The sequence below is a fragment of the Alosa sapidissima genome, chromosome 5 (genome assembly GCF_018492685.1).
Source record: "Alosa sapidissima isolate fAloSap1 chromosome 5, fAloSap1.pri, whole genome shotgun sequence".
Lineage (NCBI taxonomy): Eukaryota > Metazoa > Chordata > Actinopteri > Clupeiformes > Clupeidae > Alosa > Alosa sapidissima.
Genome location: NC_055961.1, coordinates 9,671,692 through 9,690,015, shown reverse-complemented (window position 1 = coordinate 9,690,015; position 18,324 = coordinate 9,671,692). Strand labels below are relative to the sequence as shown.

At 41.0% G+C, this 18,324-nt stretch overlaps 2 protein-coding genes across 8 annotated transcripts in view; one reads left to right on the top strand and one right to left on the bottom strand.

The window, feature by feature from the left end:
• Positions 1–18,324, bottom strand: part of LOC121709714 (protein RD3) — a 31,560-nt gene that overhangs the window by 6,930 nt on the left and 6,306 nt on the right. For 4 of the 6 annotated variants that reach the window (XM_042093310.1, XM_042093312.1, XM_042093309.1 and 1 more), the window contains exon 3: positions 7,013–7,201. The exons of the other annotated variants lie outside the window; for them this stretch is intronic. The gene's annotated coding sequence lies outside the window, so the exon portion shown is untranslated. The remainder of the gene's footprint in view (positions 1–7,012; positions 7,202–18,324) is intronic. 6 annotated transcript variants of the gene reach the window in all.
• LOC121709711 (potassium channel subfamily K member 4) lies at positions 7,986–16,617 on the top strand. Of its 2 annotated transcripts, XR_006032016.1 has the most exons (9): positions 7,986–8,368; positions 10,072–10,201; positions 10,479–10,746; positions 12,386–12,500; positions 12,592–12,752; positions 12,919–13,105; positions 13,482–13,624; positions 13,703–14,482; positions 14,728–16,617. XR_006032016.1 is itself a non-coding variant. In XM_042093303.1 (8 exons), exons 3-8 carry the CDS (start codon positions 10,558–10,560, stop codon positions 14,321–14,323), a joined length of 1,416 nt encoding a protein of 471 aa, XP_041949237.1. In that variant the 5' UTR covers positions 7,986–8,368; positions 10,072–10,201; positions 10,479–10,557; the 3' UTR covers positions 14,324–16,617. The 2 variants fall into 2 exon arrangements, 1 of the variants encoding a protein (XP_041949237.1); XM_042093303.1 differs by having other exon boundaries at positions 13,703–16,617.

The following is an 18,324-nucleotide window of genomic DNA, read 5'->3' as shown; positions in this document are numbered from 1 at the left end:
TTCTTTGGCAAAATATAGAATAGCAGCGTCTGCTGTGATTAATTGCCTGTCATTATGCAGGCCACACATAGTGCCCACTTTGCCCTCTGAACAATCTCAATTCAGTGTGGCTTTGACACCATAAAATGGCAGAGGTGTTATGGAGGGAAAATGGCTCTTGTTGGCAAAGCCTCAGCCCAGGGGTAGGTCATTTGGGGACTGCTAAGTTCGTTGGCACACCAGCACTTGACCCTGTAAAGCCACACGTTCCCAGTGCAGTTGTTTTAGATAGCTTTGGAGCTTTAAAGCAGCATCAAGAACGTTGTTACATTGTATCCCACAGATGAGCTTGCTTTGTTGTTGAATGACTGGGCAGGGTTTGTTGTGAGGGACCACATCTATTTGCAGATAAGTGCATTCCATGTGCATTCCTGATTTTACTGTTGGGCACTGATATCCAGTGGCCCTTAAGCGATCCCATATCTAGAAAGAGACAATTAAACACCCCAAAAAAGCACACCCTGCCAACTCACACAATCACATATGCCATGTAAACACAACATGTCTGTCACTAACCCTGTTCCTCAGAGAGAGAGGACCTATCCTACAGCATATAAAACAATGTAGTGCAAATGTATGAGTACACCCACAATACCGCCTCTTTTTCGACCTATTATGTTAATCTCCAAATTCCTTTTACAAACAAATGTCTCCTCAGATCATAGAGAAACTTCACTGGAAATTGAAGTTTAATCAATGACGAAGTCTAGCAAGATAAAAATGTTTTTTTTTTTAATTTATTTTTTTTAAAAACATCCAAAATCCATACTTCCAACTGACTTCATAGACTGATATAGATACGGTATAGATCCTGTTTCATCTGATATATGTCATGAGAGATGAGAGAAATTGAGAAATTAAGCCAACTGGTCTCACCTAGTGTGTCTGTGTCATGATCTATCACGGCTGCCTGGACATGTGTACACTGCATCGTGTACATGTGTTACATCCTTCTTTAACCTCATTAACTCTATTTACCAGCCGACAGAAAATGCTGACTTTGACAAATGGAGAGCAGAAAGCTATAGCTTACCTGTCCAAGATTGGCAAGGCTTATTAAAATGAGTAGTGGCTTGGCAACAGACCAGCACAAAAAAAGGGAGAGATGCATCAGTAAATTAAACTGGGCACAGACAGTCAGACAGGAAGAGTTCTTTCCGGATAATGCACTTGACACTTTTTCACATGCAGTGTTTCATATTCCATCTCCATTTGACTTGGCTGTGTCACACTGGTTTCCTCTGTCCCATGAGTAAACAAACAAACAATCTAATGAGAGCGACATGCAGGAGACATCTGAAGGAGCGGCCAGATAGACGGCATGTGCACCTGTCTAATTTACAGCTACGGCAGGGCATGTTCCACTCACATGTCCCCTTCTCAGCAGCGGGCAGCACAGCCCATTTATACTTAGCCACGGCTTCATCATGGGGGCACATTATTTACCCCCTGAATTATCACCTTTTTAATGGGGTGGAGGAGTAGATCTTACAGGCTTACAACACAAAGCACAGCAGCTCTCACTTTGGTTTCTGCTCTCTCTACCTCTTCTGATATTAGACAGACTTCTGTTGATACTTTTCCAACAGTTCTCAGTGGTCCGTCTGTGTTTACATTTTCCATTTGTATATTCACACATTAACAGTTTGCATCTTAGCTTTTCCTATGGTAACCAGCAAACAATTCAGTGTGATTGCTGCTTGTCTGCAGAGTTGTTAAGATGCATACATAGTTTTTAAAGGGCAGCATGGCAGACTTGTATTTAGGACATGACCCTGCAGTGACATTATTTTCAATCTGCTGAGGTCACGTACAAATGTTAACCAGTAAGCTGGGACTATGGGTTATGGAGAAGGAAATTCAACAACTCAAAGCGTCAAAACAACTATAAACCCCCCCAACTTGCATTGCCAGAACCATTCGTCATTTGTATAGCTGCAATATAGGACATTTTCTAACTTCATAAATATATCAACTTTCTCTGTTTTGTGCAGCTTCGTTGTGCTCTCTATCAAAATACTGCATCTTTTCATTTCAACTATTAATATTCACTCTGGATAAAATTGAAGTGCACTGTAAAAAGTGGAATGCACACAGATATATGCAGCTGCAGCAGTCGGGAGGATTTTTCATTTTCATCCAGGGCTCTGTTCTGCAGGCACAGCAGTGTACCAATATTGATGTTAAATAATGTAGCACAGTTGATGCAGTCAGTGCCCAGACGTGTATTAACCATACAGCTGTTCAGTCCAGGGCATGGGGTGTTAATCGTGTACTGGGATCAGGTCTGTAGCTGCATTGCATGTCTAATCATGTCTATCTAACCCAAAAGGCTTGGAGAAAGAGTGAGAGGAAGAGAGAGACCAAAAGAAAGAGTGAATAAGAGAATGATAGAATAAGAGGCAGAGCGAAAGAGTGTAGACCATTTGAAAGTGAGAGAACTAGAGCTGATAAATCGGTGTGACCATATCATCGGCCGATATTAGCTATTTGCTGATCTATTTATCTAACTGTTTATCTATCTATCTAACCGATAATTATTTTAAAATGAAGTAAAGGAAAGCCAAATACTGATCATTTATCTAAATTTCTCAATTTCCAGTATTAACATTACATTCAACAGTAAGATAATGTTAGCACTGGTTGAGTGGTGGAGACTAACTTGATTGTTGGTGTATTTGTGAAATATAAACACAGTTATACAGAGTAACTTAACAACAGCACTATAACTTTCGACTGTCATTTCATTCATTTTCTGACCATTACCTAATGCCATTGTTTTTTCTAGGGTGACCATTTGTACAAATGTCAAGCCCTGTCTGGACCTGGGTAGTGTCCTCCTTTGTGGGCATCGGTCCACCTGTTTGAGAAGTGCTCCACAGCAGAGTGCGGATTACCCCACCATAATTGGGGGGTACTGCTCCTTCACTTCTTCTATGACCATCATGGTCCACTACCATATCAATCCCCACCGTGATCGCCAAGTGCAACATGTGTTGTGCAACACATATACAAGGTCTAAACATGCGACAAACTGATAATCAGTAGTCTACAGAATATCTCATTGTTATTATACAGCCAAAAGAGAACTGTTTTGATCAACTCCCAAAAGTTAGAAGTTAAGTGCACTGAAATACCATTGTAATTACTAGTAAAAGTAAAAGTAATACATTTACAAGGAACCTATTGCCTATTTCATGAAATATTGATTTGGTTTATTTTTAGATTTCATAAGACCTGGAGGTAAGACCCAACCCTCTCATATACTGTATACAAAGAAACCAATTTTCCATTATAGTCTATGGTAGTCAGTGTCAAATCAGCACAATTACTTGGAGATATGTGAAACCTGTCATCTTTAATGTGATTAAGGAGCATAAAAACCATACTACCACAGAAGAACTACAGAGCGGTAACCTACAAGAATCCGATAACCTGTTAATGTCAGAACAAGCTGGGTATCATCAACACTACAGTATCCTACAAATGAGTCACATATACACACATGCACAAACACAGATACACTACTTCCAGACATTGTATTTACATTATTTAGCACTGTATTTCTAGACCTGTCCAAATCTGACATAAACAGGGGTGCCATCACTTGTGTCTTGTGTGAAAGTAGTATTGCCAAATTTCTTGCCATTCCCAATGTGTTGTATTTATTATATCACAGACAACACATTCGGAATGGGTCATGCAGGAAGCCTATCTATTTTCTTTGTGATTTCCTCTATTACATTGTAACACTACAATCTTATATACTATATAGACCCTTTCAAGAGAGTTCCATTATCAGCATCATAGTTGGCCCCACAAGATTTCCTTTTTAACATTCCATATGTTATCTTAATGCAGAGGAAGTAGATTGGGGCCCAAATAGAACGTTCAAGCATTGTTTTTGTTTTTATTGTTGAAAGGGTCTATAGTATACTCATTATAAATGTAAGTGTCACTCAGCAACCGTAAGATGACATCAGAAAAATGTGCAGCGGTCTCTTAATTTTTTTCCAGTGCTGTGTGTGTGTGTGTGTGGTGTGTATATATATATATATATATATATATATATATATATATATATATATATATATATATATATATATATATATATATCAGACTTGGAATTTCACCATTCTGGGGGCAAGGCCACTTGGCCTTCAGTTGGGCATATTTGGTGGGGGGCACAAAGGCCACATGTCAGGGCACCAAGGCCAAAGTTAACTATTAGTAGTAGGCTATAAAAATGATCAAAGTTGTATTTAGCCTATTCACTGCAGTAGACCTGCATCACTGTATGAAACATTACAAAAACATGAAATGAAAACATGACATATTACATAGAACTGTAAATCATCTGACTATCTAATATTTACAGATATCTAGGCTATATATAACATTTATTTTATATTTGGCCTGTTATGAAATCATGTATTGAACAATTTAAGCACAGCTCAGCTTTAAGAAACTCAAATAGCCTAGATGCATGCTTAGCATTTTGTGATCATTAAGGCTACTTTTACAAACTCTTAGTCAGCTGTCCTCTGATTTATCAATATATAGGCGATATTTGTAACATTTATTTTGTATTTGGCCCGTTATGAAATCATGTGTAACAATTTAAACACATTGTAAAACTTAAAGCCCAAATTTGGAGACATCCATGTATGTCGAACTTTACTGCAAATTCAAAACTGGATTACTCTGGAACGGCTAACTGTACAGGGGACTGCTTTACACCTTTGTGTTCGGTAAGGTCTCCTGTTTATTCTGATATATGGGTTGTCATGTGTTAAAAGACGGGTTCGTAAAGTATTACACCGAGATGAATGGGTATGGAGATCATGGGACGCAAAACCTTCAGTAGAATGTATGATTAAATTGAATTATATTATTTACTTTTCTCGCGAACCGTTCAACACAGCAATTATCGGCTAACATCGTTTAAAAGCTGAGAAAAAGCTCTTTCATGTGATACGTGTGATGTCTGTGTGATGAATAGGCTACTTCGCGAGTAGTTCAACTGAGAAGAATGGGTGAACTTGGACGCACTTTCTTTCTTGCGCTGCCACTTTCTCCACTGCGTAAATGACTAAATTAATTTGCGCTGTGAATGCTAAGATTATTTTGACAGGCCACAGGCTAAATAAAAATCGCTATTAGTAGGACGCAAAGCAGAATATTGAAAGAAGGGGGCACCAAGGCCACCGTGGCCTGTAAACCTCTGATTTTCAAAGGGGCCTCACGCCAACACAAGGGGCTACGACGGCCATGGCCGTCGTGGCCGCCGTGAAATTCCTACCCTGATATATATATATACATATACATACATACATATTAGTTGGATAACTACAAGTGGAGTGTAGTGGATAACTACAAGTAGCCTAAAATATTTTGTCATTTAAATATTTAATATTTATAAACTTTTTTAACACCTAATGTCATGATTACATTGTATTAGTGGTGTGTAAGTCTAATTAGGTGCCTTTCACTTAAAGGAGAATAACTTGTGTCATGTCTGTAGGCTATTATTTGGAAATGAGATGTGCATATGAGGATGTAAGTCAGGATGTTTGCTATTTGATTAGTTAAAATAAATATTGAAAAAACAATATTGAAAATCCAAACAACTTGAAGAGAACCTGTCTTGGATCGCAGAGGAGCGTCATGCAATGTTCATTTCTGGTGAGCAGTGTTGACACGCAAACATGACATGAGCTAACTGATGGCTAGAAGGAGGCTATGTAAAAGTTTGCCAATAGTTGCATAGTTGTTACTCATTCGTCATTAAAAACCAACAGGTTACAGACACAAACATGAGAGATGCAAGTCAGCAGATCAGCTATTATTATTTGTTGACAACAAACCTGAAGAGGAACACACAGGGCCGTTGAACTGGGGGTAAAAGTGGGACTGATTACCAGGGTCCCAAGGGGGGAGAGGGGCCAGCAAACGATGTGCTCCACAGCAAACGATGCTTATAACTAGCGATAATACAAGTGCTCCACAGCAAACGATGCTTATAACTAGCGATAATACAAGTGCTCCACAGCAAACGATGCTTATAAGAAGTGATGATAAAAAAATGACGCATTCTCTACAGTCACACATAAGGGGCTTACAGATAGGAACCAGCATGTGCTGCACTTGCTGCCAAGTTGAGATTTGTATTGTGCTTGCTGCTGGGCTTAACGCAAATAGCTACCGTATGATTTACAGTGCGCCGTAGCCAGTTGAACATGGTTGAACTTTGACTTTGACGGAATGTGCCAGAGTGGCAGGGCAACAACATGCAAACATAAGTCCTAAGTACTAATGTACTAATGTTGATGATTTTACCATAAATTTGATAGTTTATCGGTTTTTGAAATCCTCAGCTATCGAAATTGGTATTGGTCTTTAAAATCCCATATCGGTCCTGCTCTAGAGAGAACCAATAAAAGAGAGAGAGGTGTACATGGAAGTGAGATGACAGGGACAGAGTGTGTGAAAGAGAAGAGAGAAAGGGAGAGAGAGGGAACAGAAGAGGGAGAGAGAGGGAACAGAAGAGGGAGAGAGAGGGAACAGAAGAGGGAGAGAGAAAGAGAAGAGAGAAAGGGAGAGAGAGGGAACAGAAGAGGGAGAGAGAGGGAACAGAAGAGGGAGAGAGAGGGAACAGAAGAGGGAGAGAGAAAGAGAAGAGAGAAAGGGAGAGAGAGGGAACAGAAGAGGGAGAGAGAGGGAACAGAAGAGGGAGAGAGAGAGAACAGAAGAGGGAGAGAGAAAGAGAAGAGAGAAAGGGAGAGAGAGGGAACAGAAGAGGGAGAGAGAGCAAGAGCACATTAACCAGGTAACGATTTCATTTAAGGGGGTGAGTCAGGGTGATCATTGGATTCCCCTGAGATCAGTGTAACGGTATCTGTGCTCAACCAACACACACACACACACACACCCACATACACCCACATACACCCACACACACACATACACACACCTTTCCTCTCCCACTCCTCAGTCATGCAGCAGTAGCAGCAGCAGCAGCAGCAGCAGTAGCAGTCGTCTCAGCAGTCTCAGCACAACCCTCCTGGCACTGCTCTCCGAGCGCCGCTGAGCTGAGCTGACCACTCACTGCCTAGCCAGCGCAGCGTCGGCAGCGGTTCTCGTCAGCACCGTCCGCATAAACCTGTCAGAAGCAATGCACGGCACCAGTCACCGAGAGCCTTTTACAGGGTGCAACCCAGATACAGAGGGACGGGGGAGCTAGAGACACAGAGAGAGACAGAAGGGAGAGGGAGAGAGAAAGAGAGAGAAAGAGAGAGAGAGAGAGGGAGAGGGGGAGGATAAAAAATGAAAGGCAGGGAGGGAACGATAGTGTGGTGAAACATGGCAAGGGGCTCAGGATAAATATTTATGCACTGAGCCAGCTCAGAAAGGGTGTGGTAGTAGGTTTGAGTTGCAAGAATGCTCCACATGTCTTCATACAACAAGACCACTAAAATATCATTAGCTTGGTGGTGAAGGCACACTCAATAAACAGCAGAAAAGCTATACACACCTCATGCAAATACCTTACACAGACGATATAATGAAATGTTAAGCAAAGTTATTTCCTTGGAAGGCAGTTACTAGAAGAACGCTCGCTCCCAGACAGGGATGTTCATTCAGACAAGACACAAGTTTAAGGGGCTCAGCTGAGACTGTTTAGAGCCCCTATTTTTAGCCTTTTGAATATTACATGTGTGTACCCAAAGCTGAGCCGCTGCAGGGAGAGAAGCGGACCTCGCCGAGGCAGGAGATGGAGGCGAGAGGAGGCAAGCGCTGTGGGAGAGCAACAAGCGGACTCCTGCCTCCAAATATCTGCATCGGCCCCTCCCTCTTTCCCCAGCCTCCCCTTGTCTTTCCGTTTAACAGTCTCCCTCCTTCTTCATCCCATATGCTCTGTTCATACACACACACACTCAGCCACATGCATACACACACACACACACACAGGCACCACCACGCATGTTTGTGCACACACAATCACAGGCACTCTCACTCACAGGTTTGGATACACATACACTTTCACAGACACACACAGAATCCACATGGGGTCAGTTTGATTCACTATCTTCTTATTCCCGACACTCAGCAATAGCGAAGCTTTCCTCTGACACACTCACACCCCAATCGTCTGTGGCATGCATGCGCGCACACACACACACACACACACACACACACACACTCTCACACACACACACACTCTCTTGCTCACTCATCCATACTCCCCGACTGTTAGTGGTGGCGGTCTGTGAGGATCTCTGCAGTTACCAACTGGATTTGCTGGACCATTTACTCCACTGATTCTGAGGTAGGGAGACGCCACCGGACTACTACATTCTTTGTGAAATTAGTCATGGAGCTTCAGGGAACATTTCCAGACAATACTGTAGGCTTACTTTCTTTGTCTTTGAATGCAGTCAGCGCATTTTGATTTCAAGTAGAAATGTTTAGGTACATATAGAATACAGGTAGACTGTGTCTTGATAGATTAGCTCTGCCGTCAGAAGGTTTATGTAACTTTTTTTTATCTCAATTTTTACTGTGTTTAAAGTAACACGACAAAGGACATTGTTTTAATTTAAAACTGTGGTTGACAGTTGATTCTTGAATTTCCCCTGGGGATCAATAATGTATCTATCTATCTATCTATCTATCTATCTATGAGTTGTCTATGCGGGAACCTGGACATGAAGTTAACATAGTTTTAACGTTTTTCATCTGAAAACTCATCAGTAGATAGAGATAATTTGAAACAATTCACTTTAAATAGCCATTACAGAAATGCTATGGGCATAAATGTTAAAATAGGCCTACACAAACTCGCAACATGCTTTGAAACATGTGCACACAAACAACTTACAGTAATAGTAACCAACAGTAACCAAATAGACACACACAGACACACACGTTTTAAATCAAATGCGGAGCACTCTGTGATGGGGCTTATATTGACATCTAAGATGAGTTCCAACTCAGGGATGGCATGCACCCTCTAAAGTTACATTGGCACAGTCACATGCCATAGCTTCATAACCAAGGCACGTTATTGCAGTGGCCCCTGGGAAAGGCACTGGTATCTGTAGATATAGAACTGTCACACTTGACTGAGGCCAACATATTGAGAAATTACTTTAGATTACTTCAAACAACTGTCGACGTTTTGTTGTTGCATTTTCTTTTTGTGTCTCACTGTCAGCTCCCCTAAGGGAATTACTAAAGAACATGGTGTAGATTTTTCTATTGGTCAATTAAAATTACTCCAAACCAACAATACTTTTCCTTCATTTGCTATACTGCTCAAAAGAAAATAAGGGAACACTTCAATCATACACTGGATCGGTACTCTGACACTGTTTGGTTCTGAGCACAAGTAAAACTTTTGAGGCGAGTGTTTTATTTTGCAAGAACTGTCAGACATTCTGTGAATGTAGTTTGAGAATGGAGAAAAGGGTGGAAGGTTTCAAAAAATGTGTTTTAACAATTGTGGAAAACCTAAGTGTTCCCTTAATTTTTTTGAGCAGTATATATTACCTTCCACTCATTTCCCCCTCTTTTATGCTCCCTCTGTATGCACCATATGGATACAATGACAGGTGTATTCCCTTCCTGCTATGGCACATGAACGTACAAAGGAGTGTCTCCCTGCGGTGATAACAAACTGCTGAGCGTTCACTCGTTACCTGTACGCATGGGTCATTACAATGTGCAAACAACATTAGTGTCACAGCTACTAAAGTGTAATCGTGTGAGGCTCTGGTTGTGAGAACAATTTCACAAATTGAAATTCGCCCTGGGGTTAGAGATGAAAGCCCTTTAATGTTTTTTTTTTAGGCCTTGGGGCTTATTTGTGTTTGCAAGGTATCATCACATCAAATGGTGATGATACACAATTTCTTTACTCATTGATGTCATCCCACAATGGTTATGAAATGTTTATGTAACTATAAAATCACAAGTCACTGTGTATGTAGTTTTAAGACAGGAAAGACAAAAAAGTGTCTGTATCCTCAGTGACACAACTCTCAGACTGTGAGGAGGGAGGGCTCCCTCGTAGTTACGGATCGCGAGACTCCATTCTTAGTCACCGCAACAAGAAAAACTGGAAGAGAAGGAAGGAGGAGGAAGAGAGAGACCAGGAAAGGTATGGAACTATCACTGGAATGGAATGACTTTAGAACGCTGTGTAATGCCGAGCATGGGCGGAATCTTTGGATAGCAAAGTGTAATTTCAAGCCCGGAAAACGTGATCCCAGTGGAACAAACAGGAACCAAAACAAACATTTGATTCTGACTTTGATTAAAAGCCCTTTTTGCCTACTGCTACTGTGCTGTGTGGTGTGGTGGTAGTGGGGTTACACATTGAAATGGCTACATGGGTTGGTAGGGGTGCCCCCTAATGGCTGACTTTGGTCTTGCAGCTGGGGCGCCGAACGGAGCAGCACCGGCAGTGGGGGAGGCAGGAAACAGGGGGGCCTAGGGCTGAGTGGAGGCAACAGCATGCGCTGCTCAACCCTCCTGACCATCTTCACTGGGGTGCTGCTCTACCTGGTGCTGGGGGCCCTGGTGTTCCGCGCTCTTGAGGTGCCCTTCGAGGAGGACAACTACGCCAAGCTCCAGAGAACGCGGGAGGCATACCTCAACAACTACTCATGCATTTCCCCGGAGGTCCTGCAAGCACTCATTGAGGTAAGAAGACAGAGACATCCTACAGCCATGTCGCAGTGACTATGGGCTGTCCGTCTTTAGTTATCTCTCAGTCCTCTGTGGCTTTGTTGAGCCAACAATGACTTAAACTTAAAGGTGTCTTAAACTTCCTTGATTATTATACATTACACTTTTCGTAGAGTTTAGTGAAATTCTCCTTGTGTTCTGCTAGCTGTCTGTCCAGTGTGTGCAAAAAAAAAAAAAAATCCAGTGTTCACAGTCCAAACTTAAAAAAATGGTTCAGATTGAGCCATGCTTATTCGGGCGGAGGCCAAAACTTCCACTGTGGGTTTGATTTCCAGCTGCCACTGTTGTGCAAGGCATTTAACCCCGAGTTGCTCCAGTGGGATTGTCCCTGCAGTTGTTCTCTTAGGTTGTTTTTTATAAAAGTGAACTAAATATAAATATGAACTACATCTCACCAGTATTGAGGACTGCACCATTAATGAATATGATTCTTGCGCAAACTGACTGATGTACTAACCCCCTCTTCTTGTGGGAGCTCTAGGGAGCATGTGATGGCAGCAGATTACACTGTCCCTGCAGACTGGCTTCTCTTTTCTTGAGTATAAGAAACAAAAGTATGTCCATGATTTTAACCTATCGAGGAGCACTCACACAGACCCCAAGAAAAGTCCTCTTAAAAGATTCTACAGTAAACTTAAAAGTGCTTTTGGTTGACTTAAAGCAACACCAAAGAACTTTTCCTCTGTTGCACGCACGCTATTTGTTTATCCAGCAACGGCTTTGCAAGTAAAGATGTCCGTAGGCAAGGTAGAATATGTTGCACGATTTTATGAAAGTATTAAGTATTGCGACATCATGCAAGTCAAATGTGTAGTTTCTTATGTCTCATTCCATCGAACTACAAGCCTGCTACCCGATCTGGCAAACTTACATAGTGCGGTTATAGCCGATAGAGTGCCGCGAAGCGAATGCAGAAGTGCCGTTCACCCTGTTACGAGTTGATGAACCACGGAAACAATTTTGGAAACATTATTTTAAGGTACAAAAAACTCTTTGGTGTTGCTTTAAGAGTCTGCTATAGCATTTTAGTCACCATTCTTTTGGTTTTCTTCCTTTCTTCAGTGAGTGGATTGGAAATTCTTTAACCTAAAAATGAAGTGGCCTTTAACCAAACCCAGCAATAATAAAATATTTACAAAAATAATAATGACTAGTTGCAGTATGTGCAGTCAACAAGTCATTGTTGACAAAAAATGAAAATGCTTCTGGACTTAAAGATTGTGTAACTGACAGCAAGACAAATAAGCAAACAAATATGATCAGATTATATTCTTCATCCTTTTCTTATAGATATACATTTCTCTAAATGGTTAACAAATACATAAAAGCACTTCAGACAGATGTACCAAAAAACACATAAGGAACCTGATCCAGTCTCAACTATTTACTGTCAAATATACAGTATATCATAATTGTATTAGGTCTAAAAGCATTCAATTTTTTTGCAAAAATCCCCATTCACTTCAGCTTCGAAGTATGATTTTTTGTTTCACACTTAATCTATTCTTTATTTCAATATATAAAAAAAAAAAAAAAATATATATATATATATATATACTTGTTTTTCTCTTATCCTCCCACTCTCTGTTTGCAGGAGGTGGCAGATGCCCTTGGGGGTGGTGCAGATCCGACTGTCAACGGCACCTTTACCAGCAGCTGGGATATAGCCAGCGCCCTCTTCTTCTCTGGCACCATCATCACAACCATTGGTGTGTGTGTGTCCCTCGCTGGCTACCATAGCTCTGCACTTTATTTTTGTCTGCAATTATGTTAATAACAGTAAGTGTTATCCGTCTCTAGGGTATGGGAACATCTCCCCAAAAACAGATGGAGGAAAACTCTTCTGTATTTTCTATGCTCTGGTGGGGATTCCCATGTTTGGTATTCTCCTGGCTGGTGTTGGTGATCACCTTGGGACTGCACTGAGAAATGCTGTTGCCAAAGTAGAGATGCTTTTCTTGGTAATATATTACACATTCTCTCATTATGTCTTTACGTCAGTAAAACTTTGAAATTATTTTCGAGAAAACCAACAAAATGATATTACCAGCCATCTTCTCATTTGGAAATATTAATACAAATAATTAAAATGTATCCATTTTTGTTTCCAAATGATGCCACTTGAAGAAATGGAAGGTGAGCCCAACTATAGTCCGCATCATCACAGCAGTGCTGTCCATCCTGCTTGGGTTGGCCCTCTTTGTTGCTGTACCCATCCTGGTGTTTCAGGAAGTGGAAAAGTGGACGCTACTTGATTCAGCTTATTATGTGGTCATCACACTCACAACTGTGGGCTTTGGAGACTATGTTGCAGGTAAAATGTGTCAGTTATTTCATAACAAATGACAAGAACCTCTGTCCAAAGGTTAATGACCAACAGCAAAGTGTTACATATTGATCATACAGCCACATTATCTGACCTCCAAGCAAAACAAACACCTACTCTACATCTGAACTATCTTTAACACCACACCAATCTTTTCTTTTTTTTCAATAATCAAGTTGTATGCCCTACAGTAAGACTGTGCCCAGATCATCAGTCGTCATTTCATTTGCTGTCTGAATTATTTATAAGTACATAAGTACATCTCCCCCTAGAGGCCGACTTACAACATGTCTAGAATAACCACCTCTAATAGCAGTTTGGCAAGTTCCTTTTTCACACTTCTGTGCTATATTTATTTTTCCAGGTGATTCAGGGTTTGAGGGGAGTGACCACTGGTACAAGCCTCTAGTGTGGTTTTGGATCCTCGTTGGCTTGGCCTACTTCGCTTCCATCCTTGCCATGATTGCGAATTGGCTGCGGGTGTTTTTCAAGAAGACTAGAGCTGAGGTGAGCTTTCTTCTCTTCTCTTCTGTTCTTTTCACTTCTCTCTATCGTTTATCCTGTCTTGCACTGGTCTCTTTCTAGATGGAGGAGCTCAGAGCAAGAGCTGCAGCCTTGGACATGCCGAACATGCCCAATATGCCCAACATGCCAAACATGAACATGGACTTCCGCATGCCGAACATGGACGACCCGTTCAAGCGTTCCAGGCGCAGACGACGGCGCGGCCATCGCAGCCACGGCCACAGTGGGTCTGCCACTGCCGGAACAGGGGAGGATGGGAAACCCCGAGAGAATGGGCAGCAGCCTCACAGCGAGTCGGGCTCTTCCTTTTCCTCCTATTCCTCCGATGAGTCTGAGTCTGGGACGGAGAGTGGCTCGGCAGCAACGGAGACAGAGCGCGTGCCCAACGGAGATGTAGAGAAGGAGAACCAACCGCCAGTGATCTGCCCAAGTCTGGATTGGGAAAATCTGGCGTTCATCGATGAGTCCTCTGACGCGGTGAGCGGGAAGGTTCATTTGGACTCTCTGGTCGACACCACCCTGCCCAACGCCATCCCTGTGCCACGGAAGCCAAAGAAGAGGCGAGCCAGGCGGCCTACACATAAGAGCCCTAAGACAAGTCCCACCAAGCCAGACAAGAAAGATCCTAACGGGGATGTAGGCCCCCCAACTGACCCCCCTCCTGCTCCTCCAAAGCCTTAACCACACATACTGTTCTCAAAGACTGTTTCTTTACTGATGTTTGCCATAAGAATCGAGTGCCTCTGTTCCACTGCCCATAAGGAAATTATTAATGAGGAAATCATCAATTCAGTATTGAGTAACATGATGCGAGAGGATGTCCCTTTCCACTCAAAATCAGTAAGTTTCTTTAATCTAACAGATAATCTTGAAAAATAAAATCAGTGACTGACAGCAGATACTTTGTTTTACCTCTTGAAGTTCAGTGATTCAACTCCTGAAAGTGTGCTTGGTTATGCATGAGTTCATAATAAAAATTAGAGCTGTGATACTATGACATAGATAGTGATGGGGATGAAAGGGAAAGTCTAATGGGAACTTCTCCTCAGAATAAAATCACACCCCTGGTTCTTTTTGCCTCACAGAATGCTGTCCATCTCTGACTGGACTGAAGGGCAGGATTTCACGAGCAGTCTTGTTTTCTGTATGTGCACATAAAAAATGGGAAAATGTTGTGGATTTTATGCCTGAAATCCTGTCACTCCGATCCAGTTAGGAATAGTGCCTCGATCGACTCAGGTTGCAGTGCTGCAGAGCCAAGATGGCTGCTGCAAGCTGACCCAACTCCTCTCTAACATTTTTGGTTTGAGGCCATTGACAAATAGAGCAACACTATGCAGGATATATATTGTGTTCAGCATCTGCTCTTACAGAGTAAAAATACAATTTTAAAAATGTTGCAGATGTGAGTAAAATGTACTTTTTTTCATCTGATTTCACCGTATGGCTGCACTGAGCTGCATGTTCAGCACAATTTAAGAGTTAGCTAGCTAGCATGGTTTCATTACCTGTGCTCTGCTGTTTGCAATGCATCTATTACACGCTGATAGCTTATTCTATATGAGAAGTTGGTTTGTTCATACTGATTAAATTGCCAAAGCACATTTTTTGAGCTGCAATGTCCAGTGCCTTTACAATGCTAATGCTAATGCTCATTTTTTACAGGCCACAGTTAATATAGATGCTAAAAATGATTATCCACATGACTAGCAACATTTCCTAATATGTCAAGGTCAATTGTAGGTACAGGAAGCTTTTTTTAAAGACAAGATTAGCAAATTGTGTGACATTGCACCTCAAACAATCACAATAATATAATAATGTTGATAGCATTTGGAAAATGCCTTAGTCACATATTGCATGTATTTTCAATTATAGAGATGGAAACTCCTCTCTAAAGCACCCAGTCTGAACAGTTCCCCCAGCACCCTCTAGGAGAAGTGCTTTGCCCAGAGCTCACACAAGACATGTAGCACTAACTAGGGGAGGGGATATTTCATTTATATATTATCTGAAATAGAAGACATTTGGATGTTAACAATAGTTTTAAAGTGCAATGGTTTTTTTTATAATTTATACTTATCATGAGTTTTTGTCGTTGTTAAGATACAGTATTACATTTACAACACGTTTTGTAAGTTGCTGTGGATAAAAGCCTGCCCAATGCCTGAACATATATGTAAACATGAACAAAGAGACACCACTGCTGCTGGGTAGCCACTTTGGCTCTATACTATTTGGCACAACTAGATAGCCACTTGGAAGTCTTGTGTGTCTCAAAATATGTGTTTGGATCTTAGATTGATCTTTTAAAAGAATGTCATTATTTTTTTTGCACCAAAGCCAAACTGATGTGTGCCTGTATATGAATTTTGTTATGTATTATGCATGTTGATTGTTTGGTTGGGGCATCCTTCTTTGTGTAACTATCTGTATTTCAGGGTCAGCAAATGCAAATAAATTCAATAAAAGAACCTAGAACCAAAGACATCATAACTGTTCTGAGAAAAAAAACTGTTTTATAATTCCTTTGAGAAGCAACTATTTTTGCAATCTATTATCTATTACGTTGCTATTACATTGCAGTGAGTTGCTGTTGTTATTCCATTTTTTTTTTTATAATTAATCTTCAAGGGTATATGTATGAAGACCCATCCCTTTGAGACTCCACTTACAATGCACCACAAAGATTGTATTGATGAACACCTCATGTATAGCATATTCTATATTGTAAAAGATCATGTATGACCATATATTTCAAATGATGAGTGATCTCTGTCTGTCAGTGAACCATTAACTTGTAACCTGACTCCATATACTCTGAAAGGACATTGAATTGCACAGATAACTCTTTTTAGAGCAATGAGCTGTATGGAATATGGAGTATAATTAGCTTACACGTGCCTTCAGGGAGCAATCCCTCATATTTGCCTAAATGTATGCCAGGGACAATAAAATGGATTTAACAGTGTTAAGTGAATTAGTATGTTGAGATCAATTTAGGACAAATGTAAACCTGCTATGACCATTATGTCTTTATTGTTGCGTATATTATTTAAGTTAATAGTGACATTAAGAGCAGGTGCCGAAGCAGTGAAGATTAACTGAATTGAAGTGTGCACACACACTTACGCTCATTTGAGTGTCTAAGAAAAACTTTCACTGTTTTTCATTGTTTCTTCTTTAGATTCTTTTTTTTGGCAATGACATGCAATGTGTGTATTTGTACATTTTCTTTTTAAATATATGGATAGTCAAAAGGTAGGCTACAGAATCACATAATGATGTCATGACTAAAATACATCATTGCAATTCAGATGAAGACAAAGGAGAAATGTCAGAAGGTGAACATACTTTTCACCTAGATGCAAAGCTTTTATAAAGCGTAACTGCATGAGCTTCTCTGAATGTCTTAGCCAGCATGTATCTGAATGACCTTGTGCTCGAGGACACATACAGACGTCATTTGGACGATCTGGCACACCATGCAGTAATCAGCCAATCAGACAAACCACCACTAGAGGGGGGTAAAACACCTTTTAAAACATCTATGTCTACATTGAATTACTTTCCTCTCTCTCTGCTCTGTCTTGAATGATTTCACTCTTGCCATTGTCATCAACAGTATAAAAGAAAATGTGCAATTAGCCAGTACATTTAACTGTCTACATCAAAATGGAATGTGGTCTGAAACACACACAAATGGTCATATCATTAGGCAATATTTGGTTTTCAGTATTTACTAAGGTATAATACTCAAATTATGTTTGGCAAAGTGTGCGCCTTTCTTCTTGCTTCTTAAATGCCACTGTTCCTATAGTTGTCCCTGTTTTGTTGTAACATAATTGAAAATCAAAGAGGATATCACCAAATGATCTAACAACTCATAGTGTCTGCTAAAAAATAATGGAATGCATCTGAAAAGGCTTTTGAGCAGTGTGTCTGTTTCTGTATGTGTGAGTATGTGTGTGTGTGTGTGTGTGTGTTGGTGTTCATTTGCATATGCTTTCTTGTTGATATTTTGGGTATAGCATTTGTGTAGGTGTCCACCTGTCCTGAGGTCATGACCTGAGGTGGTATTCTTGTCCATTTGCCATTTGGGCATGACTCCTTCTATGGTATGGCGTCCACCCAACATTAGTGAAAGATCACATCAAACATGACAGTCTTGACGACCTCACCATGTGAGTATTTTGAAGGGGGGAAACGCGACATCTAAACGCGTTCGTTTAATTCATGTTGTACCTCAAACTGATGCAGAGCGGCGCTATGCAGCACAATTTAAATGCAGACTTCTGCGGCTTCTGCATATGACCTTCAATTCAAGGTCGTTGGTAGATTCTCAATGACAGAGAGAACACTCAGTCTTGCAATCTTCCTTCCTTGTATTAATCTTTCATGACAGCAGGAAACCTTGTAGGCTACTCCTACACCAAGATATTCTCCCATTTTATTCGTGCGTGATCAGAGTAATGTATTAGGCCAGCACTTGACGCATAGCAATAGGCTAATCTAGTCTACAATTCACTTAAGCAAACGTTTTTTCCCAGCTGACCCGTCAACAGTGCATGCGGGTAGCCTACCACATGATTACACAACGTTAACATTTCTATATAAGAATTTTCCACGACGGGACACGCTCTTTTCCGTTACAGCATTGTACCGGGCTCAGACGCTCTTCC

Bases quoted from the DNA above. Each gene is read 5' to 3' on its own strand.
- LOC121709711 (XM_042093303.1), top strand. From the start codon at position 10,558: ATGCGCTGCTCAACCCTCCTGACCATCTTCACTGGGGTGCTGCTCTAC. The intron at 12,501-12,591 runs GTGTGTGTGTGT...ATCCGTCTCTAG, and splicing joins CACCATCATCACAACCATTG to GGTATGGGAACATCTCCCCA. The intron at 13,106-13,481 runs GTAAAATGTGTC...TTATTTTTCCAG, and splicing joins CTTTGGAGACTATGTTGCAG to GTGATTCAGGGTTTGAGGGG.